Source organism: Planococcus citri, chromosome 4 (genome assembly GCF_950023065.1).
Source record: "Planococcus citri chromosome 4, ihPlaCitr1.1, whole genome shotgun sequence".
Lineage (NCBI taxonomy): Eukaryota > Metazoa > Arthropoda > Insecta > Hemiptera > Pseudococcidae > Planococcus > Planococcus citri.
The window spans coordinates 45,641,724-45,667,089 of NC_088680.1; the positions used below are offsets into that span (position 1 = coordinate 45,641,724).

At 34.8% G+C, this 25,366-nt stretch overlaps 1 protein-coding gene across 2 annotated transcripts in view; it reads left to right on the plus strand.

Annotated features, from left to right (window-relative positions):
- Positions 1 to 25,366, plus strand: part of Ubx (Ultrabithorax) — a 291,829-nt gene that overhangs the window by 172,743 nt on the left and 93,720 nt on the right. The window contains exon 2 of one of the 2 annotated variants that reach the window (XR_010558665.1): positions 18,523 to 19,343. Coding sequence is in view for 1 of the 2 variants with exons in the window: in XM_065363293.1 (XP_065219365.1) it covers positions 18,523 to 18,815 (293 nt within the window). In the remaining variant the exon portion in view is untranslated. Of the gene's footprint in view, positions 1 to 18,522; positions 22,070 to 25,366 lie in introns of those variants that run through there. The other variant, XM_065363293.1, reaches the window with a different exon arrangement.

A 25,366-nucleotide genomic window follows, 5' to 3' on the forward strand; every position in this document is an offset into this window, starting at 1 on the left:
TATGGTGTAATTATACCGGACGCATATTTATATCGAAATTAGGCATCCCTGCTTGTGTGTGTGTGTGTTGTTGTACATACGTAATGTTTCGTTGTGTAGCACGTTGGCTGTTGTGCTGGGGTATGGAAGAGCGCCGTAGAGGAGAGAGAACGACTAAAGAAGATAGATGGGTTCTGTACCGTCAATTTGATTTATAGCAATTGTGGCTGCCATGCGGTGTGTATGGTATGGTTCTCGATACCACTACGGCCATCTTGCATCCGAAATCCTCTTCTTCTCTGATCCGAAATATACTATTGGAAGCTGTGATCCATTTATCATTGTCATAATACCAAGATTAACGCCTAAATTATTAAGGCGTGGCGACGTACGAGTATATGCAAGAGTTCCTGTTTAAAAACTTACCTTATTTTTTTCTATTTTTTTTTTTTTACTCATTTACCCGCAGTCTTTGCGAGTTTCTTAAATTAATTATTTATTTTCACTCGCGAATAAGCTGCTGTGATTCTGTACGCATATATGTTGAGGTGAGGGATGGCGAAATTAAAACTAAAAGCAGTTTTCGAAGTGTATGTAAATTGACCTAATCGATATTATGGTGTTTGAATTAGCCTAAGGTGGTGTTCGTATTAGGCGAATTATTTATCGAGTGGTGAATTTTACCATGCATAAATTTAGCCTCGTAAATTGATCGAGTTTGGGAAAATGATGGATGATGGCGATTTGTGAATTTATTACGTGTGTTGTACTTGAGAATAATCATTAGAGGTGTTTTTCGTAATAGAAAAGAGTTATGGTTTCAACTTTCAAGTACTTCCGTTGTATCTCACATCTTAGGCCACTCTCTTTTAATTCGTATTCAGAGTAATTTGTTCAGGAATGAAGTTATTGTGAAAATATGGCAAGTTTTGGAATTTGTAAGAGGGTGCTTGTTAAAATTTAGAAAATCGAAGAATACCAGAAGATAGGCATGATTTTTGAAACGAATGACAAAAGTCAAGAGTTGAAATTGTCCCACATACAAATAAGTAAATCAATCAAGAAGTTTTTCTGGCTGTTTTTTGTTATCGAATTTCGAGCTGATAAAAATAATGAGGTATTTGTGAATAATCATCGCATTTGCTGAGAAAAATACCATTTTTATACGAATAGGTTCTCATTTTCAGTCAGTTTTTTAGTTACGAAAAAATGTCATTGAAATAATGCTGTCATCACTTACAATGTCAGACAGGCATATGTCTGATAAGAACTTTTTTCCGAATTATTGCAGATGCGTACATATGATGTGAATACTTCATTTTTAAGAAAAAAATTAAAGAAATTCTATCTCTGTTCAGTTCACATTTTGCTACATCAAATTTACGCCTTGTTGAAATTATGCTCATTGGGTTGGGACGCGAAAAAAAAGTCGCCGGATTTTGACACAATTCAGCAAGGACCTTCATTTTGAGTTGAAAGTATTCCTCTTGAAAAAATTTTAGCCCCGGAGATGCCCCTGGAGGGGAGAAATTGTCCCTCAAAGACAAGGGAATTTTCGAAAAAATCGTGTTTTTTGGGGAAAATGGCCCTGTCCCACATAAGAGTGTTTGAGATTCTGCGTCGATCTATATTATTCCCATCAAAATCCAAAACCACTTTTAGGGTTCCATTGAGCGGTTGGAAATTTGCAAATCGTTTATTTTTATAGATTTAATTCGTGTTTTGAAATTTTTTTGCAAATATTTCGCATTAATTGAGTCAAAATATTGAAAGATATCATTTCTGAAACTGTAGGAATATTTTGGAAGGCAGTGGTACCAATTTTTGGTCATAACTGCCAACTTCAAAAAATCGAGAAAAATAGCCAAAAACTGTGAATTTTTTTGAAAAATTCCCCAAAAAATCATTCACCTACTAAATTTGATATAATCTGCAAAATTTGAATAAAAGGAAAAAATTGTGAAAAAAATGTCATTTTCAATTCATATGTTATACCTTTTTATCAAATTCAAATCCATACTAGGTACAAGTACATATAATAATATAAAAAAGTATAGGTACTCCTCGAATCCACTTTTATGATAAGCAACGACAACATCCGCTAAGAAAAGAAACAAGCTCCCGACTTTATTCACCTACGAAGATCGTTTACCCTCCCACGACGAAGGTATTACACACGTGTATTTTGTAATTAATTGGAAATTAATTAATTTCTCGCACCCGCACACAATATATACGAGCGAAACCCATTAAAGCGCAGTGGAATGAAAAAATACCCGAACAATCGTGTCAAGCTAATGACGAGGTGAGGGGAGTTGAAGGGGAAAATAACGCGAAAATCATTACAGCAGCGTGATATCGAGATCGGGCTGGGGTACCCATATGAGCAGTTGAACACCCATAAACTCGATAAATCTTCTCGTTACATTGTTACTGTCGATTACAAACACAGCAGCAGTTAATAATTTTCAACGCGCAATTATTATTGTTTAAAAAATGAAATATTGTTCGAACGTGAGATGTATGAGTGATAATTAGGAATAAATCAATGGTCTGCGCGCGATGCGCAGCCAACGGATATTTTAATTATTCAATACTCGTTGGTTGGTGTTAGTTAAAGAGAGGTATGGTTAATACAAAATAAGAAGGCATCACCTGTGTGTGAGGTGAGTGGATTGGGCTTGTAAAGGAACGTGTGTCTTTAATACGCGAGTATCTTGTGTACCTATTTAATTGTCTAGACACAATGTCACTGCTGTGGCATCGTGATGATTGCAATATATTGTAGCCTACGAGAGTCAGCTCGAGGTTGTAATGGACGACGACGACGATGAAGACGACGCCTATATTCTTATATCTACATAATTGGTGATGATGATGAATCATCAGATTGATAATTTTTTTCATTTCGAATCTGAAGTAGGTATCTACGTGTTGTGTTGATGTATTTTGGATGTAATTCTTTTTGCCAAAACATCACCGCGTGGTTCTAGAGCCTTGAGGTGTATTTTTTTTCTGATTCCATTATACTTTGAAGTCAAAGAACCAAAGAACTGGCTATACACATATCTACTCCTAAGAGATACTTGCACGGTAGTAATTTAAAACACGCTGGTATCGATTCGTGATACATTTTAAAACGAGCTCCGTGATTATCGACTTAAACTGTAAACAAAGGCTGATGTTCAAGTCGTGAAATTACACGGAAAACTAGTTTTTTCCTCGGATACCTCCTACGTTGTAATTATAAACGCGCGATAAAGCGTTTTAATGAATAACTACAATGTTTTGACGGTACAGATACGTGGATCAGATTTCGTACCCTGATCAATACGTATAGCTCTGCGATGTTTTGGTATATACTTGATGGTTGGGTACGATAATACGGTGTGCACTGGAAGGTATTCTTGATCTGTTATTGGTTGCTGAATGGTGTACTATAATCTCAAATCTTGTTGTAGTTATGACGTGATTTCTTGCAAATTGAATCGACTATAGCAAAGTTAGGTTTAATGAAGCACGTTCAGGTTTAAAATTTTAATAAGATCTGGTACTTTTTTCGTTTCCTCAAATTTTTAATTTTAGTACCCCCTCCCCTACTCACCCTTTCAGGAGTAATTATCAAAGATCTTAAGTTTCTTTTGTTCAAGTCAAAAAAAGAAAACAATTGGGGACATTGGCCCTTGGTAACTTACCTACCTTCATACTAAATTACTTAGGTAAAATGTATTGAAATTTGCCTCATTAAAAGAGAATTTGACCTCAATTTTGAGCTCTCAAAGTTGATATTTCGATTTTGGGTGAATTTTTGAAAATGGACGAAATAACAGGCTAAGTATAGTATGTCAAAAAATTACGTACTTTCACTTTTGAACTATCTTCTTGAGTTTGCAATTCATCTACCTTAATCGGCCCGAAATGTCAAGCTTATTACCGGATTAAATTTTCAGCTGCCGAAGTTGATCACAAACAGTCTTTTGGAGCGATTTGGAATTGCTGGAGAAAATTCAACTTTTGCTATCTAGAGGCTCCAGATTAGATCGAAAATTGTGACAAATAATTCAGGGGGTTGACTTTATGGAATACAAATTCGATTTTACGATTTTTATCTCCATTAATACTCTTTTTGTAGAAAATTTAGCTTGCTTTTGCCATTTTCAAAAATTCACCGGAAAATAAAATATCAGAATTTACTCGAGGCTGTTGATTGATTAAAAAATTCTTGTTTGCAGAAATGGCTTCAAAATACATATCTAAATTCGACCATCATAAATTGAATGTTCAAATTTTCATCATTTTTTCGCCTTTTAAAAAGTAGCCTAATCCTGAGTAAAAAATGAACTCAAAATGGCGAAATTAAAAATTTAGGCCTTTTTTAACACAATCAACGTGCTATTTATACGAGTCTTATTCAATTTGGCGCATCGGTGATCATCTAGGCTCACAGATCCTCGCTTGTTGATACATACTCGAGCCTGGAAATTTCGTATTACACCGCATATAGCATAGCAGTGGCAGAGCAAGGGCACTGGCGCTTGATTATGTGCGTTTTGATGAAGTCGACGATAAATCGTCGCGTATATAGTTCCTATGCATTATGATAATGTAATTTCTACGTCGTGCGACGCGACGTTGAAAAATGCAAGCTATTCTACGCGCTAAAAAAAACACGTAAACGAACACGAAAGACGAAAAAGAGAGAAAAAAAAAGTGAAAACGAAACAATACACTCGTATACTCGTACACGAGGGCAAAGGCACAGCGAGTACGCGGATCTACATTAAAATAGAGTTTCTTTTTAAGCATTTTCCGCGTACATTTGGGCGCGAAAATTTACGACGTCGACGATAAATCAAATCAACGTTTTTTTTTCTCAACTTTTTCACTCCTTTTTTTTTATTTTTTGGAAACGTGTTAAAGTAATTTTTCAGTTTTGTGTACACCGCTCGCCCGTGTATTATAGGCGTATGCGCTTCCTTTCTCGCTCGCTCTTTTGGCGAAGTACACGGTATAGTTTGGCGCGCAAAGGGTGCTGATTACAGTTTTCCAAAATACGTAACAGTGCCTGCGCTCGGTCGTGCTATACATATACACACCGGGTTACTTTAGAATTCGTTCTTCTCGGGGTAATAAATAAAGTTAAGTTTTTCTCGTCGCTTCGCCGGCGAATACGTAAAGCGAGAGATTGCCCAAAAATGTGCAGCTTTGCAACGTGATACGCAGGTAGGCAATTGGCTGAACGGTTCGAGGTATCGGTATGGAAATTGGGTACCACTGCGTGCGAGATTCGGTATTAACATTCGAACTTAGTACATTCATCTTTCGATTCTCCTCTCCCCCTCCCCATTTCTTCGCTCTTTTCTCTCTTCTCTTTTTTTTTAGCAGGGCGAAAAACTATACGTAGGTGGAAGTTGTGGAGTGTGCTATAGGATGAAGGCGAATCTCCCTTTGCTGCGTTGGAAATTCCTCTCTGCTTCTTTCGCTTGTTTTCTGCTGCGTGCACCCAGCCCCCGGTATTATTTCATTTCACCTTGACACGTAGCTCCGGCCGGCGTAATTTATAACCGTTCCTTAATTGGTTTCCAGTGTATTTTAAATAAATAAAATCAAACGAATTGCCTTTTTCCGCCAACTTCCTTCGATGTTGCATGCCAGAGCGCCGAGCGCCGAACGCCGATTGCGAATTTCAATTTTCGGCCGAGTTAGGCCTCCTCCGCCACGTCCAGTTTATCTTCTCTCGTCTCTCACTGTAGAGGTGTAAATGGAAGTATTTTTTTTAGCGTGCGAAAATCTCGCTTATAGTAGCTTCAAGCTTGTGTAGAGAAAAACAATTCAAGTTGACTTGAAGCTTTCAGCGAAAGTTGACTTTTCTCCTACAGATTTGTACCTAATTGCTTCAGGAAGGGATCTAGTCAGCTAAATCTCCTTCCCCAGTCCATTTCAAGCCTCTGGTGTCCCAAATCAGGGTGTTTATTTTCAATTCTCGAATCCAAGATTTCTGAATTTAGAAAATTTTTGGTACAACCGTGTCCTTCAACTTCCTGTCAAATATGCAAAAGTTGACTTTTCTTTAACAGATCTGTACCTAACTGCTTCAGCAGGATATCTAATCAACTAAAATCTCCTTCCTCAGTCCATTTTGAAGTCTCTGGTGCCCCAAATCAGGGTATTTAGTTAAATTCACGAATCCAAGATTTTTGAATTGAGCAAATTAATTCTTTTAATTTTCAAAATTTTGATACAACCTCCTCCCCCATCTTTCTGACAGAAGTTGGACACTTTGTAAGCTGACAAGGAAACCTCTTGAGGTGTCACACTTCGATTTCAACGGGACCGCGATTTTTGGAAAGAGCATAGTCTAAAACCCCCAAAACCAAATTTTCAGCTGCCCAAGTTCATTTTTCGATTTTTGGCGAATTTTTGAAAATTCAAAATTGACTGTATTTGGCGATTTATGTTTTTTTTTTTCAAGTTCGTACTTGATGAATAAAAATGGTCAAAATAAGTCCCAAAACTAATATTAATTACCCAAATCCAAATTTCACCATTTCCAGCCATTCTGGAGCCTCCAGCGCGATTTTTCGATTTCTCCAGAATTTTGAATTTGCTCCAGAATGGCTGGAAATGGTGAAATTTGGATTTGGGTAGTTAATATTAGTAAGGGGACTTATTTTGACCATTTTTATTCATCAAGTACGAACTTTAAAAAAAACACAAATCGCCAAAAACAGTCAATTTTGAATTTTCAAAAATTCGCCAAAAATCGAAAAATAAACTTAGGCAGCTGAAAATTTGGGTTTGAGGGTCTTAGACTATGCTCTTTCCAAAAATCGCGGTCCCGTTCAAATCGGAGTGTGACGCCTCAAGAGGTTCCCTTATGAGCCGATATTTTCAATTACCTACGATGGTAATTTTTCTGATTTTTTAAATAATTTTTAATTCACGTTAATTTTGTTAAAAATAAAATAATTATTCACGTAGAAATACGAGACTCACAGGAATTGTATTTCCATTCTCATCTATATTAGCATTCGAGCATCCAGCACTGTACACCTACTCGAAAGAAAAAAAAACTATACAGCGATGACGACAACGACGACCTTATCGACCTTATACAACAAAAGTGACCGTCGAGAATAAATTACCAAATAGAAACAGCAACTAGATATTCGTTGGCTGGCGTTTGCTCAAGTATATTTATATGGCGAAAATTTTTCGTCAACTTGGTCATTACAGGGTGAGAAGTAGTTGCCCGGTGAGTGTTTAGTGTGCAGTGTACGAACGTATTAAATAGTCGTAAATCATAAAAACCTAGCGTAGAAGCCATTAAAACGATAAAGAACTCATTTTCCATTTTACCAGTATTCACAGGGCGGCCGTACGGCGCAGCGCCACGATAAGAATGTTACCATAGCATATACGAGTATAGAAAAAGGAACCATAGCATCTGGGTAGGACCACTTTACCTCCAAATGGTACGATCACCTTACAGTTAACCGATGTTTTTTCTATTATACTTGTCATCTAAATCCCACATTCGAGTGTGTTTAAATTTCCCTCAGCACTGTTCTCTTGCTCTTTTCCTCCACTGCATGGACTGCCTGATGCGGTAGAAATACTCTCGTATTTTTTTAAACGTAGATATAGTTTTTTTTCTTTTTTTTGTCCTCGCGAGTAGATTTATGGAGCTATTTATAACGTCAACTGGGATGTTAGATTGGATTATGTTTACTTAACGAATGTAAAGGCGTTGGATATTCATCATTATCATATAGAGGAATGAGAAAGATAGAGCTACAAGTAAAGCGAGCATGCGGATTGAAAAGCAGGATATGTGGTGGTTGTGCCGCTAATTCTTCTCCGATGTGTATTAATTGCTACGTGTTTTTCTCTCGTCTGGCTCTTCATCTTTTTCAAACGGCAACAGGGAAATGAGGCTGGTGTAGTAAGTTTTAGAAAAGATCTGAAAAAGATAAAGATATGTGATGAAATAAAAATTACTGCATTTTCAACTAGATGATTTTTTCAAAACCAAGTGTAGTTGGTTACGAAAAAATTTCACTCTCGTTTCATTGAAAAATATGATAGAACTTCCATTCAACATCAAATCATTTGGATTTTTTCAACATATCGCAGAAAATAACGTGGGAGAAAAATCTAATGAACAAACCATTCTGGAATTACAATGTTCAAAAAAATCTAAAATTCCATCCAAAATGATCTAAAAAATCACATTCTTTGAACCATTTGAAATTGAACTAAAACGGTAGCTGACTAGAAGGACATTCTACAGAATTGAAGAACTCGTGAAATTCCATATTAAAAAGTTCTCTCTCTAAAAAATAAATCTCGCTATTTTCACATCCATTCGTGTCACTTCAATTTGGCAACCCTGCCTTCAAGTATTTCCCTTTCAGTTTCACGAACCCTTTCAGTTGATTGATGAAATAAAAATAAAGTGACAGACGTGAACTAGCCACCGTCTTACGTCTACCTACATTTTATAAATGAATGCAAACTCCACAAACGTGATATTCGCTTTCACCGGCACGTAGACGTTATCGTCTTCCCAAACCAGCGGGTGATACTTCAATCCTAATAAGCTACCACTTTTACTACATAACAAAAACTCACCATTTGCATTGTTTACCTGTTACCTGGGTTGATTTTTTGTCGAGGAAATACTGACCTACATACCGAACGATTCGAAGAAGCCTTTGAATACGGCGAAAGAGAAAATCAACGTGTAAAAAGGATTCGCATTGTTGGTCTTTTTTCCCCTTCTTTTCTTTCGTGATTTGTTTTCTGTTTTTTTCCCCCGTAAGGTATACGTAACAACAATATAAAGGTGTTTAATTGTTATCCAAGAGTCAGTTTGCGAGACGGATGACCTACTTAATTTTTTAAAAAGTCGGAGAAACGAAGCATTACACGAGTAAAATAGCAAAGATTCGACCAGTAATTGAAAAAAGGACTCATACCGCGAGTTGGCGAAAAATGCCCACCTTTGCGAATTTTTTGCGTCAGGCGATTGAAGGAAAAGACAAACGTGATTTTAGATTCGATAGTGTTCAAACGTTTCACATAATTCGCATCGGTCTGCTGTATCCAATTTTATGCACAAATTTCAGTCCATTTTGAGTTGATAAAATAAATTGGAATAATACTTACGAAAATCTCTTTAAATATACGTAGGTAAAACGATAAATTTTATCATGAGTTTGCTGAGGTTCCCAGACCCCTTATTTTTTCATTTTTCACAAACTTTTCGTTCAAATAATTATCTTATTACTTATCCACATTCTTGTGAAGTCAATTTGTAATGACCAAAACACACTGTTTTGTCTCTGTATTTGACCCCAATCATCGCCTGATCCTGATCCATTGACTTTGAAATTTCTTGTCACTTTTGGTTCTCTACAAACGACACGAACATTTGAAGGGTACAGGGAAAGAATGAAAAAAGTTGAAAATTTTCAAAAATGCGTTCAGGTTTGAATTAAATTTGCACCGAAAAAAAAAATGTATGTAAGTGGTCCATACAGATTTTTTAAAAAATTGATTTTTTGTTGCCAAAATGGCCTCTAAAAAATGAAGGAGGGGAGAAAAATGAGCCGAGATCAAATCTAAGGCAAAAGGAGAAAAATTTTTGCATCAATAAGTAACTACTTAAAATGCAAAAATTTTTCATTATGCCATCTTGATAATCAATTTTCATAAAATTCATGATGTTGAAAAACCCTAATTTCTTGATTTTTTACCTGATTTTTTTTTTTCGAAAACAGTGACTTTTCAACTCGTACCTCAACTTTCGTACTTATCTATCTCTTGATTTTTTTTCATTATGCTTCGAGTTATTTTTGTGGGACGTTGTATGATTTATTATTTCCAGGCATTACTATCCAAAGTTGGAGGATTCTGACAACTTTAAAACGCCATTAATAACATACGATTTTAAAAAAGTGACTTATTTGATTCTTTTCCTGTGTCCTTCAAAATCTGGATCGCGAAAATGACGATTCAGTTATTATCGAAATTTTTAAAAGTCTGAAAAAATGTTAAGAATTGATCGACGTTTTTTTCAAATTCTAGAAAGTCAATTGAAATATTGTGTAATCAGATAGATTCACTCAGAATGCATGGAATTCATTTTTTTTTTTCAATACAACTTTTCAAAAGTCCAGCATCGTAGTGTTGAAGATTCATCTCAATTGTTTATAAATTCTTGAAAGTAATAAGACAAAATATTACCCATTAAAATCAAATAAACTTGAAATATTGTAGTTGATCGACAACCCCCCCCCCTCCAGTGCAAAATTCTGACGTATCTAATGTTATATGTAGCTCGATTTTTTTCCCCAAGTTTTCAAACGTTTGACATAACAACTTCCGTTCATGTTTTTAAAATTTACATGTAATATCCAAGTCTATTAAAATCCTGGAATTTTTTGAAAATGATCGCTGGAGAAAATTTTGGTTTCGAACCGACAGAAACTGATTTTGAAACTTCGTGCTTAAATCGACCGAAAAGGTTAAAAAGGCGCTGAATTCGAGTTTATGCTGATGTTAAATTTTCACCTTGGCTTTTTTACGACAATTTTTCATAAACTGGAAAACTCAGAAATTCACTACAGACTGAAATGCCTGGAAATTTCCAGTAATAGATTAAGGAGGTCAAAAATGAAAAATAAACCAAATTCCAGCTTTTTATGTCGACACGTTCGTAAACGAGAAATTTTTAATTTCCATCAAAAATAATCATCTGCAATTTTAATCCAAGAATTTTATGAAGGCTATACATGAATCGGTCAGTGCGGAAAGGTAACAAGTCACATTTTTGAAAAAAAAAATTTTTGCGGAAATGGGGGTTTCAAAGTACGGCGGATCGACTGGTGATGTCAGATTTCCGCAAAACTGCCGGGAAAGTGGTATTTGGGCGCAGAAAAAGGGCGGATCCGCATTTATGACTTTTTTGTAAAATGTTTTAAATTCCTTGAAAAATAACTAACATTTTTGAGAAGACCATTTTTTGAAATTTAAGTTAGTCTCTGAACTGAAAAATGATGAAAAAATTAACAACTTCGGCAAAAAGTCTTAGAACTCAAGGGGTTTTTGGCCAATTTAAACGAGATAGCAGTCTAAATGATGTACTTAGATGTAGAATCAAGCCCCATTCGTGCCCGAGAAATTTCAAAAGAAATTTTGTCGATTGAGTGCAGAAAGGGTCTAAGTCCCATTTGTTTAGGCAGCAACAGCACCGACGCACGTGAATATTTTTTTTTGGAAACTGCGCTAAAAGTTGTGTCTTGGGGTCCTCTTTCAATGACCTTAAGCATGTTTACTAAAATTTTTTGATTTTTGGATGAATCAGTTTTTTGTTATTCCTGAAAAACGCAAAAATGGACTTATCCCCTTTCCGCACTGACCGATTCACATCTGCTCGAAACCTACATCAATCGATAAAATACGAACTGAAAAATGGAATACAAATCAAATTTCAGCGTTATACCTCAATTAGATCAAATTTTGAGATTTTCAGGTAAAATTAACCAGGAGTGGGCACTTGGGCAAAATCGTGTAAAAATTGATTTAAATCACGCATCACGAATCGCATTCAATTTTGGCAATTCGAATCTGCTCAAATCAGCGGATCCAAAGAATAGCTTTGAAAATAATTCGAATCAAAAAATCACGAATAAAAGTACACGATCCGAATCGCACCCACTCCTGAAATTAACCAAATTTGAATCTTCAAAAATTGGCCAATAAATCGAAAAATGAAGTTGATAATTTTTTTTCACCGATCGAAGTAACTTTTACCCTCCAGAATATTATCAGAAGTGCCCCCAAGGCCCCAAAAATCGTCCCATCATCGATCAGGATGAAATTTTGCTGATGTAAAGTTCTCGCAATAAGAATAGCCTCGAGAAAAATCATTCATCATAAGTACTCGTATGTGCATTTTGTCGTAATGAAAGTTGAAAAAAATGCGATAGCGCATCATTTATCTCAGGTTGATAGGTACAAATAAACTTTCCAAGTATGTACCTAATACCTTATCCTACCTAGATGTAGGTAGTAGGTACATTAAAGCACCGTACGTTTTATAGTAACTTCTCCGGTCGTAATTTTAATTCGAGGATCTCAAGCAGAACGTACCATACAGAAAAAAAAGTCGAGCGAGTCGTATAAAAGTCACATCTCTAGGTATTTGGCGAATAAGGTGAAAAATTGCGACGACTACCTACAGCGATGGTAGAGGTCTGGGAGAGAAAAGGATTGCGCTCTGTGCTACAAGCGTGAGAGAGTGAGAGAGAAAAACGCTATACCGGTACGTGCGAATTTTTCCGCTTAATCGAACTAAAACACGAGTCAACGTAAATATAAATTTCGCCATCCGTAATAAGAGGCCATCTCAATTAACGAAGATTAGTTCTAAGTCCGGCGATGGAAGTAAATTAAAGCACCGACCTCAGCAGACCCACCATGGGCCGCCACACCGCATCATTTTACCTAAGCACATCGAAGAGTAAGCGGTAGCTGAAGAGTTAGCACCCGTAAGTAAGAAGTGGAAACTGTAAACGTTACGATGGCTTTACCGGGTGTCATAAAATTGTCGTGTCGACCTTTATGCGCCCTTTTATCCGCTTTAATTCCCAGAAATAAATCTGCTAACTTGGGTAAATTGTTTTTACGTTGCGAGCGAGCGAAGCAGCGACGTTAATTTAATCTGCGGAGATCTTCGGGGTTAGGTGGATCTTTCTGCGTTGCCTTTACTCTCGTAACCTCCGCATCGAGGTGCAATTTCGGTCTACGTACCTTTTTTCCATCGCGTGAAGTGTATTCTTTACAAATTAAAAGCGACTGAGTGATTTGATGAGGGAAAAGCCCTCTTGCTTCGTATTACGTTCCATAGGACAATATAAACCGTGAGGTGTTCTGGGGTGTTATCTTAAGGTCTTCCAAGGTTATTGCATTGGTCGAGCGTGGCAAAATACGAATAGTTCGTCAATTTGGTACCGGAAGGTGCCTACTGTGGGGTTGCCTTGTTTGTTCAGAGGGTTGTAGAATTGATCTATCGATACAAAATGCAAGGTTAGCTGAAAATTGGTCATTTCGAGGGGTTACTTTTTTTGAAAAATTTCTTCATACTTGATAACCTATTTAATTAGGAATTTTAAACTATTTTCGCAAATCCAAAAAAATAATCTGTCAAAGCAAATTTCAAAAAAAAAAAAAAAAATGAAAAAAAAGTTCAAATCGAATTTAAATTAAATTGAAATTGAAATTGAAAAAATAATGTTGACATGAACGAGAATGAAAAAATTGAGCCAAAATTTGATGACATTCAAATAAAACTTGATAAATGTTCGGATGTTGTTTCGCGAGCCAAATTAAACGAAATTTTAAAATTAATTCCCAAAAAAGAAATCAATGTAGTGATTCGAACATTACGTTGTGCTGTGTTACCCAACTATCGTAGAAAAACCACGAACGAAAAAAAGAAAATTCCAATTAAAAATCTTCTCAGCGAAAAGAATGGAGAGAAAAAAATTGCAAGGTTAGAATCCTATTACCATTCACCTTTTCATCGCTGTAAATTCTTATCACGTATACGTTTACTAGTCGACAAATGAGATTGTGAAACAGACGAACGAGAAAAAGAGAGAAAAATTACACCACCAAATGGAAAAATAAAAAATAAAGCAAAAAAAAAAACGACTGCGAGAATTTAATGAATTTTAATCGGCATGATTTAAATTTCAAACGAAGACGAAAAAAATATATCGAGGGTATTTCTCGTGACCCGTAGGTAAAGCGTTCAAGTATACAGAATATAAGTGGAGGTACGTCAGAGTTAGAAGAATGGTCGATAAATTCCTAGTTCGGGGGGTGCGTTTAAGTTTATATTACCTTCGAGGATGCGAACTCTCTCGAATATAAAACCATCAGGGTAAAGTATAATAAGTAAAATAAAAATTACGCAATTAAAACGACGACTTGTTAAGATGGTACGCGGTGGGTATTTTATGTAGTGACACGACATTTGGAACAAAAATAAGAGAGTGTTGTACTCCTACAGCAGAGAGAGAAAAAAAAAGGGGGATGGGTGAAAAAAAGAAGAGAAAAAGAGGCGCGTAATTTTTATACAACGTTTTGGTACAAATAAAGAGAAACCTGAGAGAGAAAACAAGTGTGTAATCTAAATAAGGGTAAAGATGGCAGCAGAAAAATTCTTCTGTCTTGCAAAGATACGGAGACCAGACCAGACGTATTTTTCTCCCTTCTCCATCGCATCCCGAGACCGTATTTTTATCAACCCCTAACTCCCTTTGGAGTTCAAATTTAAAACGTGTCTCACATAATTTTGTCGTAGTAGTTTTTTTCCCTCCTCGTCTTTCACTCGGGTTTTCTCTTTCTGGCGCGAGCTTCGCCTTTTTTCTTCCCCGAGCTCGAGTTTTTTGTTTTTCTTACACGGTACGTAATTTTACCTCTCTTATATTTCAAAGTTTCGTTCCTTACACCCTCTTTGGCGGCGGCGTGTGCTCGCTGCGTGCGAACGTACGTACGCCCCGTACGGTATACCTATATATATATGAAAAACTCCTCGCTGCTGTACACTCCCCGGAGTGTTTTAACTTAGTCGGCTACTTATTTTGCTTTAAAATTTACGCTTTCTTCCTTCGTTGACTAATTATACGGCTTTTCCTCGGCTCTCTCGCGTTACCGCTCCCGTCCACGTTATATAGGAGTTAATTTACGCCCCCGGTTTAGAAATACCTACCGTCTGAAATATAAAGTATAACGCCATCTAAATTACCCGTTGTTTTGGAGTTTTCTAACGCGCGCGTTACCTTATACTACGTATATATACTATAAAAGCATTTTTCCAGGCTTCTTTTTTTTCTTCGTCTCATCCCCCATCCCCACCCTCTTCACCTTGTGTATTCTGCTGCTCTGGAACGTGCTCGCCTCTTACCCCTCGGTCGACTGCGCCAGGCATATATACAGTAATTAAGCACTAAATTACAACGCTGCGTAAATGAAAATTTTGTGTTCGAAAAAATATGTTATTAGAATATTTTTATTTTCGCGTGTTCTGTTGCCCTTTTTTTCTTCTTCTTCTTCCACCACCTCTCGTGTTCTCGCTCGGGGTTTTCTGGTTTTCCAGCGAGGCACCGACTTGAACGAAATACGCGGTGGTAATCTCGTATAATGGCTTATTTTACATATAATTACGAATAAAAGCTCAACCTCGAACCGAAATCCAAAAACAGTACAGAATGATGAACGAGTAATTTTGGCAGTTTTTTTTGAATTTTCGACGAAGGAGTGAGGAATATACTCGAGAAATATATTTTTTTTAGAAAGACTGATTTTTAATATATTTGGGGCATATCTGATGTGTCTCGTGAACCTCACTTTTGTTAAAGAAATTAGGGACTCTTGCAGAATTATTGAGTTACTGTACCTACCTAATATATAGATTAGTGAGAAGGATGATTGCGAAAAAAAGTGGCTTTGTGGTCAGAAACGTCCAGTTTTACGATTTTTATTATGGTGAAGAGCGAGAGTCAGTCAAAATTCTCTGATATTTTTTTTATAATTTGCCCTAATGCTCAACCAACATTTCAGAAAAATAAATATGAGAGAAAATAGTGTTTTTTTTTTTTGGACTGGAATTTCAAACTTTTCTTCGTCCTATGAACTTTGAATTGCTCTTGATTATAGTGAAATAATTTTTTGAATTTTTCAATGTCTCTATTTTAATGGTGATGGTGTACAAATCAGGAATGATTTCTATTTTTTACCCACTATTGGTTTTGAATTTTAAGATGAGGTAATTATTGTTGATTCATTTTTGACAAAAGCTTTTTTTTAAAAATTTTTGATACAATTAAATGTATTCCATAACTGACAAGGGAACCCTCCCAAGTGATAACCTCCGATTTGAATGAAACTTGGACTTGTGGAAAGATGACTTCAAAAAACCCCCATCCCCCAATTCTTAGCTGCTGAAGTTGATTTTTCAATTTTTGGCGAGTGTTTCAAGTTTTGTGTATTTTTTATACTACCTATTTCTCAAGTCATGTCAAAAAATTCAATTTCTGATGATAATTCCAGATTTGACCGACGGTAGTACTAATCGATTAGGTATCAAGCATAGACCCTTTGGCCAAAATTTCAGTTGCTGAAATTCATGTGGTGGGGAGAAACGGACATTTTTCAAATTCACACATAACATGAGAAAAAATGGTATAAAAAATCATGTTTTCTGAACGGACGGCCGGATCCGGGCAATGATGGTATGAGTCGATTTGGTATTCGGCACAGACTGTTTGACCAAAATTTGAGCCCTTGAAGTTCATTAGATGAGCTTAATTTACTGGTTTTTCAAATTTTTCAATGGAAAAACCACCAGATGAACAAAAAATTTGATTTCTGATGACAATTCCAGATCCGGCCGGCGGTAGTATTAGTCGATTAGGTATCAAGCATAGACCCTTTGACCAAAATTTCAGCTGCTGAAGTTCATGTGGTGGGGAGAAACGACCATTTTTCAAATTTACAGAACAACTTTTCTACTTGTGTACTCAAAACTACAAACGCTCGTCATAAATCAAAAAATCAACTTCAGCAGCTGAAAATTGGGGAATGGGGGTTTTTTGAGGTCCTCTTTTCACCGATCCAAGCTTAATTCGAATCGGAGATTATCATGTGGGAGGGTTCCCTTGTGAGTAAAAATTTCCAAAATGAAATAAACCTAAGAGATTTTTCAATTGTTTCAAAATTTTTGTGTCAAGTTTTCTTAAAAATCTGCTCTTTTGGACTTCCATAAATTTTTGCCCTTCGTTTCCTATCTTTAAATTGAATTTTTGATTTGTTCTCTCCTTTCTTTTCAAAATTTTAATCCTTTTAGTTTTCCCTGTTTTTTTTGTTTTTTTTGTTTTTTATTAATCAGAAAATGTTTTTATTTATGAAAAAATGTTGTCTGGTAAGTACGTAGGTAGTTGATTTCGATCCCCTTTCCTCTTCTCTTTACTGCAATAATTAAATAATGATAATACATTTTTATTGAATGATTGAAATGTTGAAAAAGTTTGCCAGTAGAAGTCTTACTTTTGTCCTACATAGGTTTTTTTTGGGTTGGAGGGGAAGGAGAGGAGGGTCAAACATTGCTGATGTTTGAGTCTTGGAAACATACTGTTGAATTCCAGAATCTCATTTTAGACACGGAAGGTGAAATTTCAGTGTAGATATAGATTCTGTAGGTGGTTCAAATTCACTTTTTAGGTGTTCTTATAATTTCTCATTTGCTTCTCACCAATTTCTATATCTTAAAGTGAAGTTTTATACAATTTTTTCATTTAAATTCTGATTAAGTGCCATATTGACGTTGGAGATTTGAAGTCGATTACTCTAGAAAAGCTTTTAGAGGATGTCAAATTTTCATCTCTTCTTCACCACTCACAAGAATTTTTTCCCTATAAAGCCAATTTTTGATTTTGTGTCGTTGCTAGAATAAAATTTGACAAGAAGATTTGCATAACAAAATGCTTTAAATGTGTTTTTTTTGGATTCAATTTTTAAAATTTTTTCCCCCACTTCTTTCTAATTTTCTTTTCCTCCCCCCCCCCAAAAAAAAAAAAAAAAATTGGGCCCTCTTTAATTCAAAATACTTTTTTTAGCAATTTAAAGTGTTGAATTTTCGGTTATTTGAAAAAAAGTTTGAGTCACATTTCATGGATTCAGATTTAAATAAAAGTATGGTGTTTGAGGCAAGCCCCTCCCTCCTCCTATCCATCGAAACGGGTACAGAAAATCAAACCCTGCAGAGACATTTTTTGATTTTTTTTTTCAATTACTCGACCAGCTTTTTGGTTTTTGACCACCCGGTATATGAACCTGTTGGAGCATGGCTGCGTCTATTATTCATGGGAATTGCAAATCACCTATTAAATGTAATGAAGCACGATAGATTCAGCGGCCTACCATTACGCCGTAAATGTCTAATTAGTCGAATATGGGCGCATCGAGTGTATAGTGTACGAATAACGGCGACGACAATGGACAGTGTCGCCAAGTAAATGGTGCATGTTTGTGTATTTACACGCAAGTGAAATAGGTTTATCTGTGTGTGAAATGTGGATGTAGGTACATTATTTATTATGGCGCTTCGACGTATATTATTAAGCTACTTAAACGAGTGTTGAAAGTCTATGCTAACAATAAGTTCTAATTCGGAGAAAAAGAGTGTGCAGTATTTCCGTGAGCCAAATAATTCATCACAAATTGTAGGTGTTGAAAAAAATCTCAAAATTCTGAGTTTTAAAAAAATGCTCAAGTTTCTCAAGGGCAGACTCTGATTGAGAGTTACCCACCTCATATTTGTCCCTGTAATGTGACCAATTTCCACAAATCTACCACCCCCTTCCCTTCCTCTCACCCAACAAACCCAAAATTCATTGAAAATGCACCCGATCATTTTTTAAACATTATACTAATATTTTTGTTTTCTTTTTTCTGTTTCTATCTGTGCAGGAGCAAATGGAATGAGACGAAGAGGCCGCCAAACGTATACCAGATACCAAACCTTAGAATTAGAAAAAGAATTCCATACCAATCACTATCTAACGCGAAGAAGACGAATAGAAATGGCACACGCACTATGCCTGACTGAAAGACAGATAAAAATATGGTTCCAAAATCGACGAATGAAATTAAAGAAAGAAATTCAAGCCATCAAAGAACTAAACGAACAAGAAAAACAAGCCCAAGCACAAAAAGCAGCAGCAGTAGCGTTAGCAAACGCCCAAGGATCCAACGATCACTGAATCCATGTATAATGTCTGTTCGCATCTCCCTTTTTCATTTTTTTTTTCATAATTTCGTTTGTTTTCTTTTTTTAATTTTTATCATTTGTTTTCTTTTTCATTTTGGTTTTTATTTGTTCGTTTGATGTTTTTATTTCGTTTTCTTTTTTCTTGTTTATTATTATTTTTTTTTGTCGTTGTATAAAAGTATTTCGCGATGCGTGTGCGATTAAAGCGTAAATTACCGGTGTTTAAAAGTTTTTTCTTTTTTTTTAAATTTTAAATTTAATATGTCGATAGTGTGTATAAAAAGTAAATGCCCACGTATTATAAGAAAATGCTCCGAAAAAAAGTTCGAGTGCACGCGATTTATAGTGGCGAAGTTCAAAGTGGTTCGGGTGTTCGCGATGTGGCGTGGTGTGGCGTATAATGTGGCGGTTTCACGCGCGTGTAAAATGTGTATCGAGAGTTAGGGCATTTGTGCAATATTCATGTATACGATGATGATGGCTGGACGAATGGACGAGGCGCGATATGTGGTCGTTTAAGGTAAGCTTCTTGAATGCTGGATTGGTTATAACCATACGATACCAGACGGGTCTGTCCTAGGTATAAGAATGATGGCCGAATATTGGTTCCAAGAAGCGGGGGGTTTTGACAGGTTTTTATACATACATAAATCTTTAGACGAGGTTTTATAGAATTTATTTTGATGTACTTACTTAAGTATTTGTTTTTGGTACTTATCGTGTTTATTTATTCAAAAGTATATAGTTTAAAGGCTGTTAAATTATACCTATGATCGACTCGTTTGAATACCTATCTTATAATATTTATAGATTTATACGAGTAAATTATGATTTATGATATCGAAGGGACTGAAGGGTAAGAAGAATGCTACAATTGTGTATAGTGATATGCTCTGTATGTAAAATAAATTTATCAATAATGTGTGATGAAAAGTTGATCAAAAGATAATGATTAATGAGATAAACGTTTTGTAGTTGTGTGATTATTCATAAGCATGATTGTTGACTAAAATCAAATAGGTAGTCACTTTTTTAAAGACCTATAAAACATTTTTAAAACGACTCACTACATAAATTAAATATTCACCTGACTGCTTTACATCTGTGCTATTCATTTTTAGAACAGAGGGAAGGGTAGGGGGAAAATCTAAAAATTCTCATAAAACCACAAGGGCCTGCAACTTTTTTTTTATTGAGTAAATTTGTTCTAATTGTTATTTTTGAAAAATAATCGCTGAAATGAACATGAAAAAAATACATTCAAAATTGCTTTAAACACTCTTTTGAAATATTAATAAAGAATCGAAAAATACGCTGCAAAAATAGTTTTCTCGATGTTTCAATAATCCTTTAAAATAGTTTAAAAAAAATATAAAACCTATTCATTAAATTTTAAAGAAATATACCTATCAATAAAATAACTTACAATAGGTGTACTTATTTATACCCGGTAAACACACCGAACGCGAATCGCCGGCGGAAATCGCGGTCGCGAAAATCGCGTTCGATTCGCCGGCGAATAGAAGGCAGAAATCGCAGTGAAAAAAATAAAAAATCTCGTTGCAAAAATCGTAGGCGTATCGCGGGCGAATAGACGGCGGAAATCGCAGAGAAAAAAATGAAACAACTCGTTGCGAAAATCGTAGGCGTATCGCCGGCGGATTCAGCAGTGATATTTTCAACGCGATACTCGCGTTCTATCCGCCGGCGAATCGAACGCGACAATCGCGCTGAAAAAATTTGAAAAAAACACTGCTGAATCCGCCGGCGATACGCCTACGAATTTCGCAACGATCTTTTTCATTTTTTTCAGCGCGATTTCCGCGGTCTATTCGTCGGCGAATAGAAGGCGAATTTAGTAGAGTTCTTTTACAATATTTTTCATGCGATTTTCGCATTTGTTTCGCGTTCAATCGAGTGAGCATTCAGATGTTCTTACGCAAGCATGCAATAACGAGCAGAATGTTGTGTTTTTTTTTATCTTTTCGTTCGTGTTTATTTCAAATTGGTTTTCTGGTGTTGAATTTTGATTAATTTTTTTGGAGTGATAACGAACAATTTTTTTTCGTGGTGTGTACATAGAATAAATTTTTCGGCGATGAGTCAGATTGGAATTTTTTTGTGATTATTTCTAATGAATTTTTTTTAGCAATTTTTGACACTTTTTTGTGATTTTTAAAATAAATTTTTCACTGTATTGATTCAAATTTAATTTTTTTATTTAGCTTGGAATTTTTCATGGTGATTTTGAACTGTTTTTTAGTGATGAATTCTGATAAATTTTTGATGATTTCGAATGGATTTTGTATGGTGACTTAGAATAATTATTCTAAATCTCCATAATCCAATTTTTGTGTTTTTGGTTATTTTAATAAATTACAATTGATGTTGTTGCATTCTTGTGTGAAGTGATTTACCCAAGTATAGGTACTTCATCGTTTTTTCTTTTGTTATTTCCTAGTTTGTCTTCCTACATCAGAATCAGAAAGCATTCTTCACTTAATTTACTCGTTATTTATTTTGTTTTCTTGATTTTTAATTATGTAAACAAGTAAATTACTCGTAAAATTAATTGAAGAATACGTTCTGATTCTAATGTGGGAGAAGAAACTAGGAAAAAACCAAAGCAAAACATCATTGCGATTATCGCCTTCGAATCGCGTTCTATTTCAACAGCGATATCGCTGCGATTCCCGCCGGCGTATCGCCTTCGGATTCCGCTGCGGAAAAAGCGGACATTTTCGCCGGCGATTCGAACGCGATTCCCGCCGGCGATACGCCGGCTGCCAATACGATGATCGCCTTCTATTCGCTGGCGTATCGCGTACTATGTGTTTACCGGGTACCTACCAATATTTTTAAAAACACTTTTCGTAGCATTTTAAACATCTTTTTTTACTTACCCATTTTTTGGATTTCTTACATACGTAATTTAAAACCAATCTAATGCTAATTATAAAATTGTTAACTACCATTTGTGACTATAAGAGATCTCGTATGCTAAAGATTTTTGTACATATTTTGAACAGTTTTAAAATTATAAGAACACGACATTTTTTTTGTGTGTGATTTAAGTTTATTTTATTTTGCCTTTATAATAATTTGAAAAATTTTGATAATTTTTAGTCATTTTGAAGAATTTTTTTATGCTATTTAAGTATTATTTATCCTTATTTTGAACAATTTTTATTGCGTAGTTTAATTTTGTTACATTTCAACGGTTACTTCAATATAATTTTGTGGTACTTTGCGAAATTTTTATCATTTTTTTTTCAAATTTTATGCTTACTTATTCAGTATTTATTCTGATAATTTGCGGGCTTCTATTGGAAAAAAAAGTGAAATCTCACAATCATATTGAGGATATTTAAAATAGCACCTATGTAGAAAGAAATTCCGAGTCTAAGATATTGAAAGAGCTTGCAAAAATGCTCAACATTTAAAATCAAAGGTGCAAAGAAGTCCATTTCCGGAATTCTGGAGAATTTTTGAGAGGTAGGTAACTTTGTGGGAAAAAATCAAATGTTATCTACTCGAGCTAAAAAACCGAAATTTGGTTAGTATGCACTATTTTTGACCTCGCTTGGTTGGTAATCCTGATTTCAAATCGCGTTGAGCAGTTCTGAAACTTTGAAATATTTTTTTAAAATTTCAATTTTCAAAAAAAATATATATACTTATATATTTTCATTCAATTTAGCTAGAAAACTTGGACATGTAGTAGATACCACACTTTGAACCTCACAAATTGATTGAAGATGGTTTTGAGTCCTTTTGAAGCTTTTGACGTAATATGTTTGAAAATTCCAATTTCCTAAAAACACTCGAAAACTTGTTGAAGGGAGCTTTAGCACTATATGAAAGCGAATGGTGCATTTTTATTTTCTTCAGCGATTTCACAGCAAAAAATAACAAAAAAAGCTAAAAATTTGTTATAATATTTTTTTGTCTACAGCAGGCAAATCGGCTAGGGGCAGTTTTAAATCGTTTTGAAATCACTGATATTTTGAAAATTTCAGTTTTCTGAAAAAAAACATGCCAATGAATCAACACTTCAAACGAATTGCATGAAGCTCCAGAATAATTTGAAAGCTCCTTCAATCGATTTTTGAGGTCAGAAGTGAGACATTTTACTGAATTTCAGATTTCTAGCTCAATTAGGTAAAATTTTGAGAAGATTTTAAATGTTCCAAAAATTTTTGGAGGCTCCAGACTAAACACCTGAAACAGCTTCCAAAGTTGAAAAATCGAATATAGGCTACTGCACGTATTAAATTTTAGCTTTTTAGCTAAGTTAGGTAAAATTTTGTGAGAAATGTAAATTTCCCAAAAAATTTTGGGGGTTCCAGAATTGTTTTAAACAGCTTAAAACAACTTCTAATCGGTTTTGAGTAATAATAATAGGATATCATCCCAAATTTAAGTTTTTTATTCATCTCTATTGGAAAGAATTTTGAATCATTCACATTTTGGCTCTTTGATTGTTTTTTTAATTCTCCAAAAGTTCTACTTAGGTAGATTTGACTCCTACAAAAATGGAGGGTGAAGGAAACACTCAAGTGTGGAGAATGAAAAATACATTGAAATTCGAATCAAAGACATAGAAATAGTAAAAATCAACATTGTTGAGCAAAAAATTTTCATTTTTCAAAATTTTCTCTCAAAATTGAGATCTGGAAGGGCACTGAAGTGTTCTATTCCATCCAAGAAATAATGCGAGTGGTTATTTGAACTTGAAGATCTCTTAAAAATCTATCGATAAATTGTATCACTTCATTTTAATGTATTTTTTGAATTTTACTCTGCAATGAGGATCTTGTGCTCGCCAGCGATACAAAGAACCCAATTTGAAAATTATTTTGTGAAATGAGGAGGCTGTAAAAAGTCTTTAATGCAAGTTTTAAAGTTTTTAAATGGTGGTTTCCAACTTTTGTACGGATTATGGAGAGTTGGATTTTCATCTTGGAATGTGCCCTTTGTCACTGATTTTCTTTCACCCTTTTTTCTCTTTTTTTTCACTGAGGAGTTGCTCATTAAAATTTGGATTTATTGCTATCAAGGTAGGGATATTTGAATAAACCACGGAAGGTTCAAAAGCCAAGAAGTTTGGCAAATGAGGATTTAAAAAGATTGAATTTTTTGAAGTTGAATAAAAACGTGTTTTAAAGTGATGGTAGGTAAGTTTTTTTATTTTATTTTATTACTTACTCGTATTTTTTTGTTTAGTTTTTCAAAAAGTCATTTCTACTTATGATACTTTTTAAGAAAGAACAATGAATTCGAAAAAAATTTTATAGGGTACTGTAATCTAATATCTACGAAAGTAATTCTGAAAAACTAAAATCTAGAAAAGCAGTTCAGAGCCAAAAAGTGAGAAAAAGGTTTTCAAATTTTTCATTTTTTATACCAAAATTTAAGCAGAAGTTATTTTTGAAGATGTAGAAACATGTTCAATATCTTATGTACCTTTTCTCCCTATTAAAAAAATTTCCAAAAATTGTTTCTTATTTGATTGAAAATTTTTTTAAAATTCATTTTCTCAGACATATTTTTGAAAATATATATTTTTTTAAACCGACCCTCGCTTGAAAATTTAGGATAATTGACGCGTTTGTATGTTAAAAATGAACAGTGTTTTTTTGCTTTTTTTTCATAGGAGAATATAGCGAACTGTTTTCAAATACCGAGAAAGAAAGTGGAAAATTTTACAACACATTAATTTAGCTCCATATAGAATGTATTCCGTTACAGTTAAAAAATGACTGGTCATAAAAATTATATCGCGTTCCTGGGACCAATTAATTTTTGCCAAATTATAATCACAGTGTCGAAAAATTTGTTGCGAATCGTATCTACATAATAATTATCTTCGGCCTATCTCTTCGTATATAAAATATACATCTAGTATACACTAAATAAATATACAGTAACTGATATTACTTATATACGAGCATAATAATATTTACGAGTGGGTATTTTATGGTCAATATTCGCGTGCAGCTTGCCCCAAGTATGATAGGTATCTATTTCTATATTTAGTTGAACAGTTGAAGGAGGTCGAACAACAATGCCATTTAATTCGGAAGTGTTAGGTTGGCCATAAAACCGCAAGTATAAAATTAGCATTTTTGATTCAACTGACGAATATATTGGTCAATTGTAGTACCGGAGACTTCACAATTCGCACGCATTTTACTTTTACATCTCGTTATCGTTTACACAAACGTCGTTGTCCACTCGTCGTTTCAAAGATGGCCTCATAAAAGAAATAACCAAAGGGGGCGAAAAAGTGATAAGTGTGGTATGAATTCGTTCGTTATAAATATGAATTTTATTGCAGATGACAAAATGGACTGTGAAATGACATAAAACCCCCCTTTCCTCTCAACTCACGTTCCTCATCATATTGTATGGGGGAATTTCTGCAGCAACAATTATCACCCTATTTTGTTGAAATGAAAATTATAAAACGTTGGCGTATAAATATATTTAGGTTAGATGATTCGAAAATCACGATATATATTCACTCCAATTATAAATATG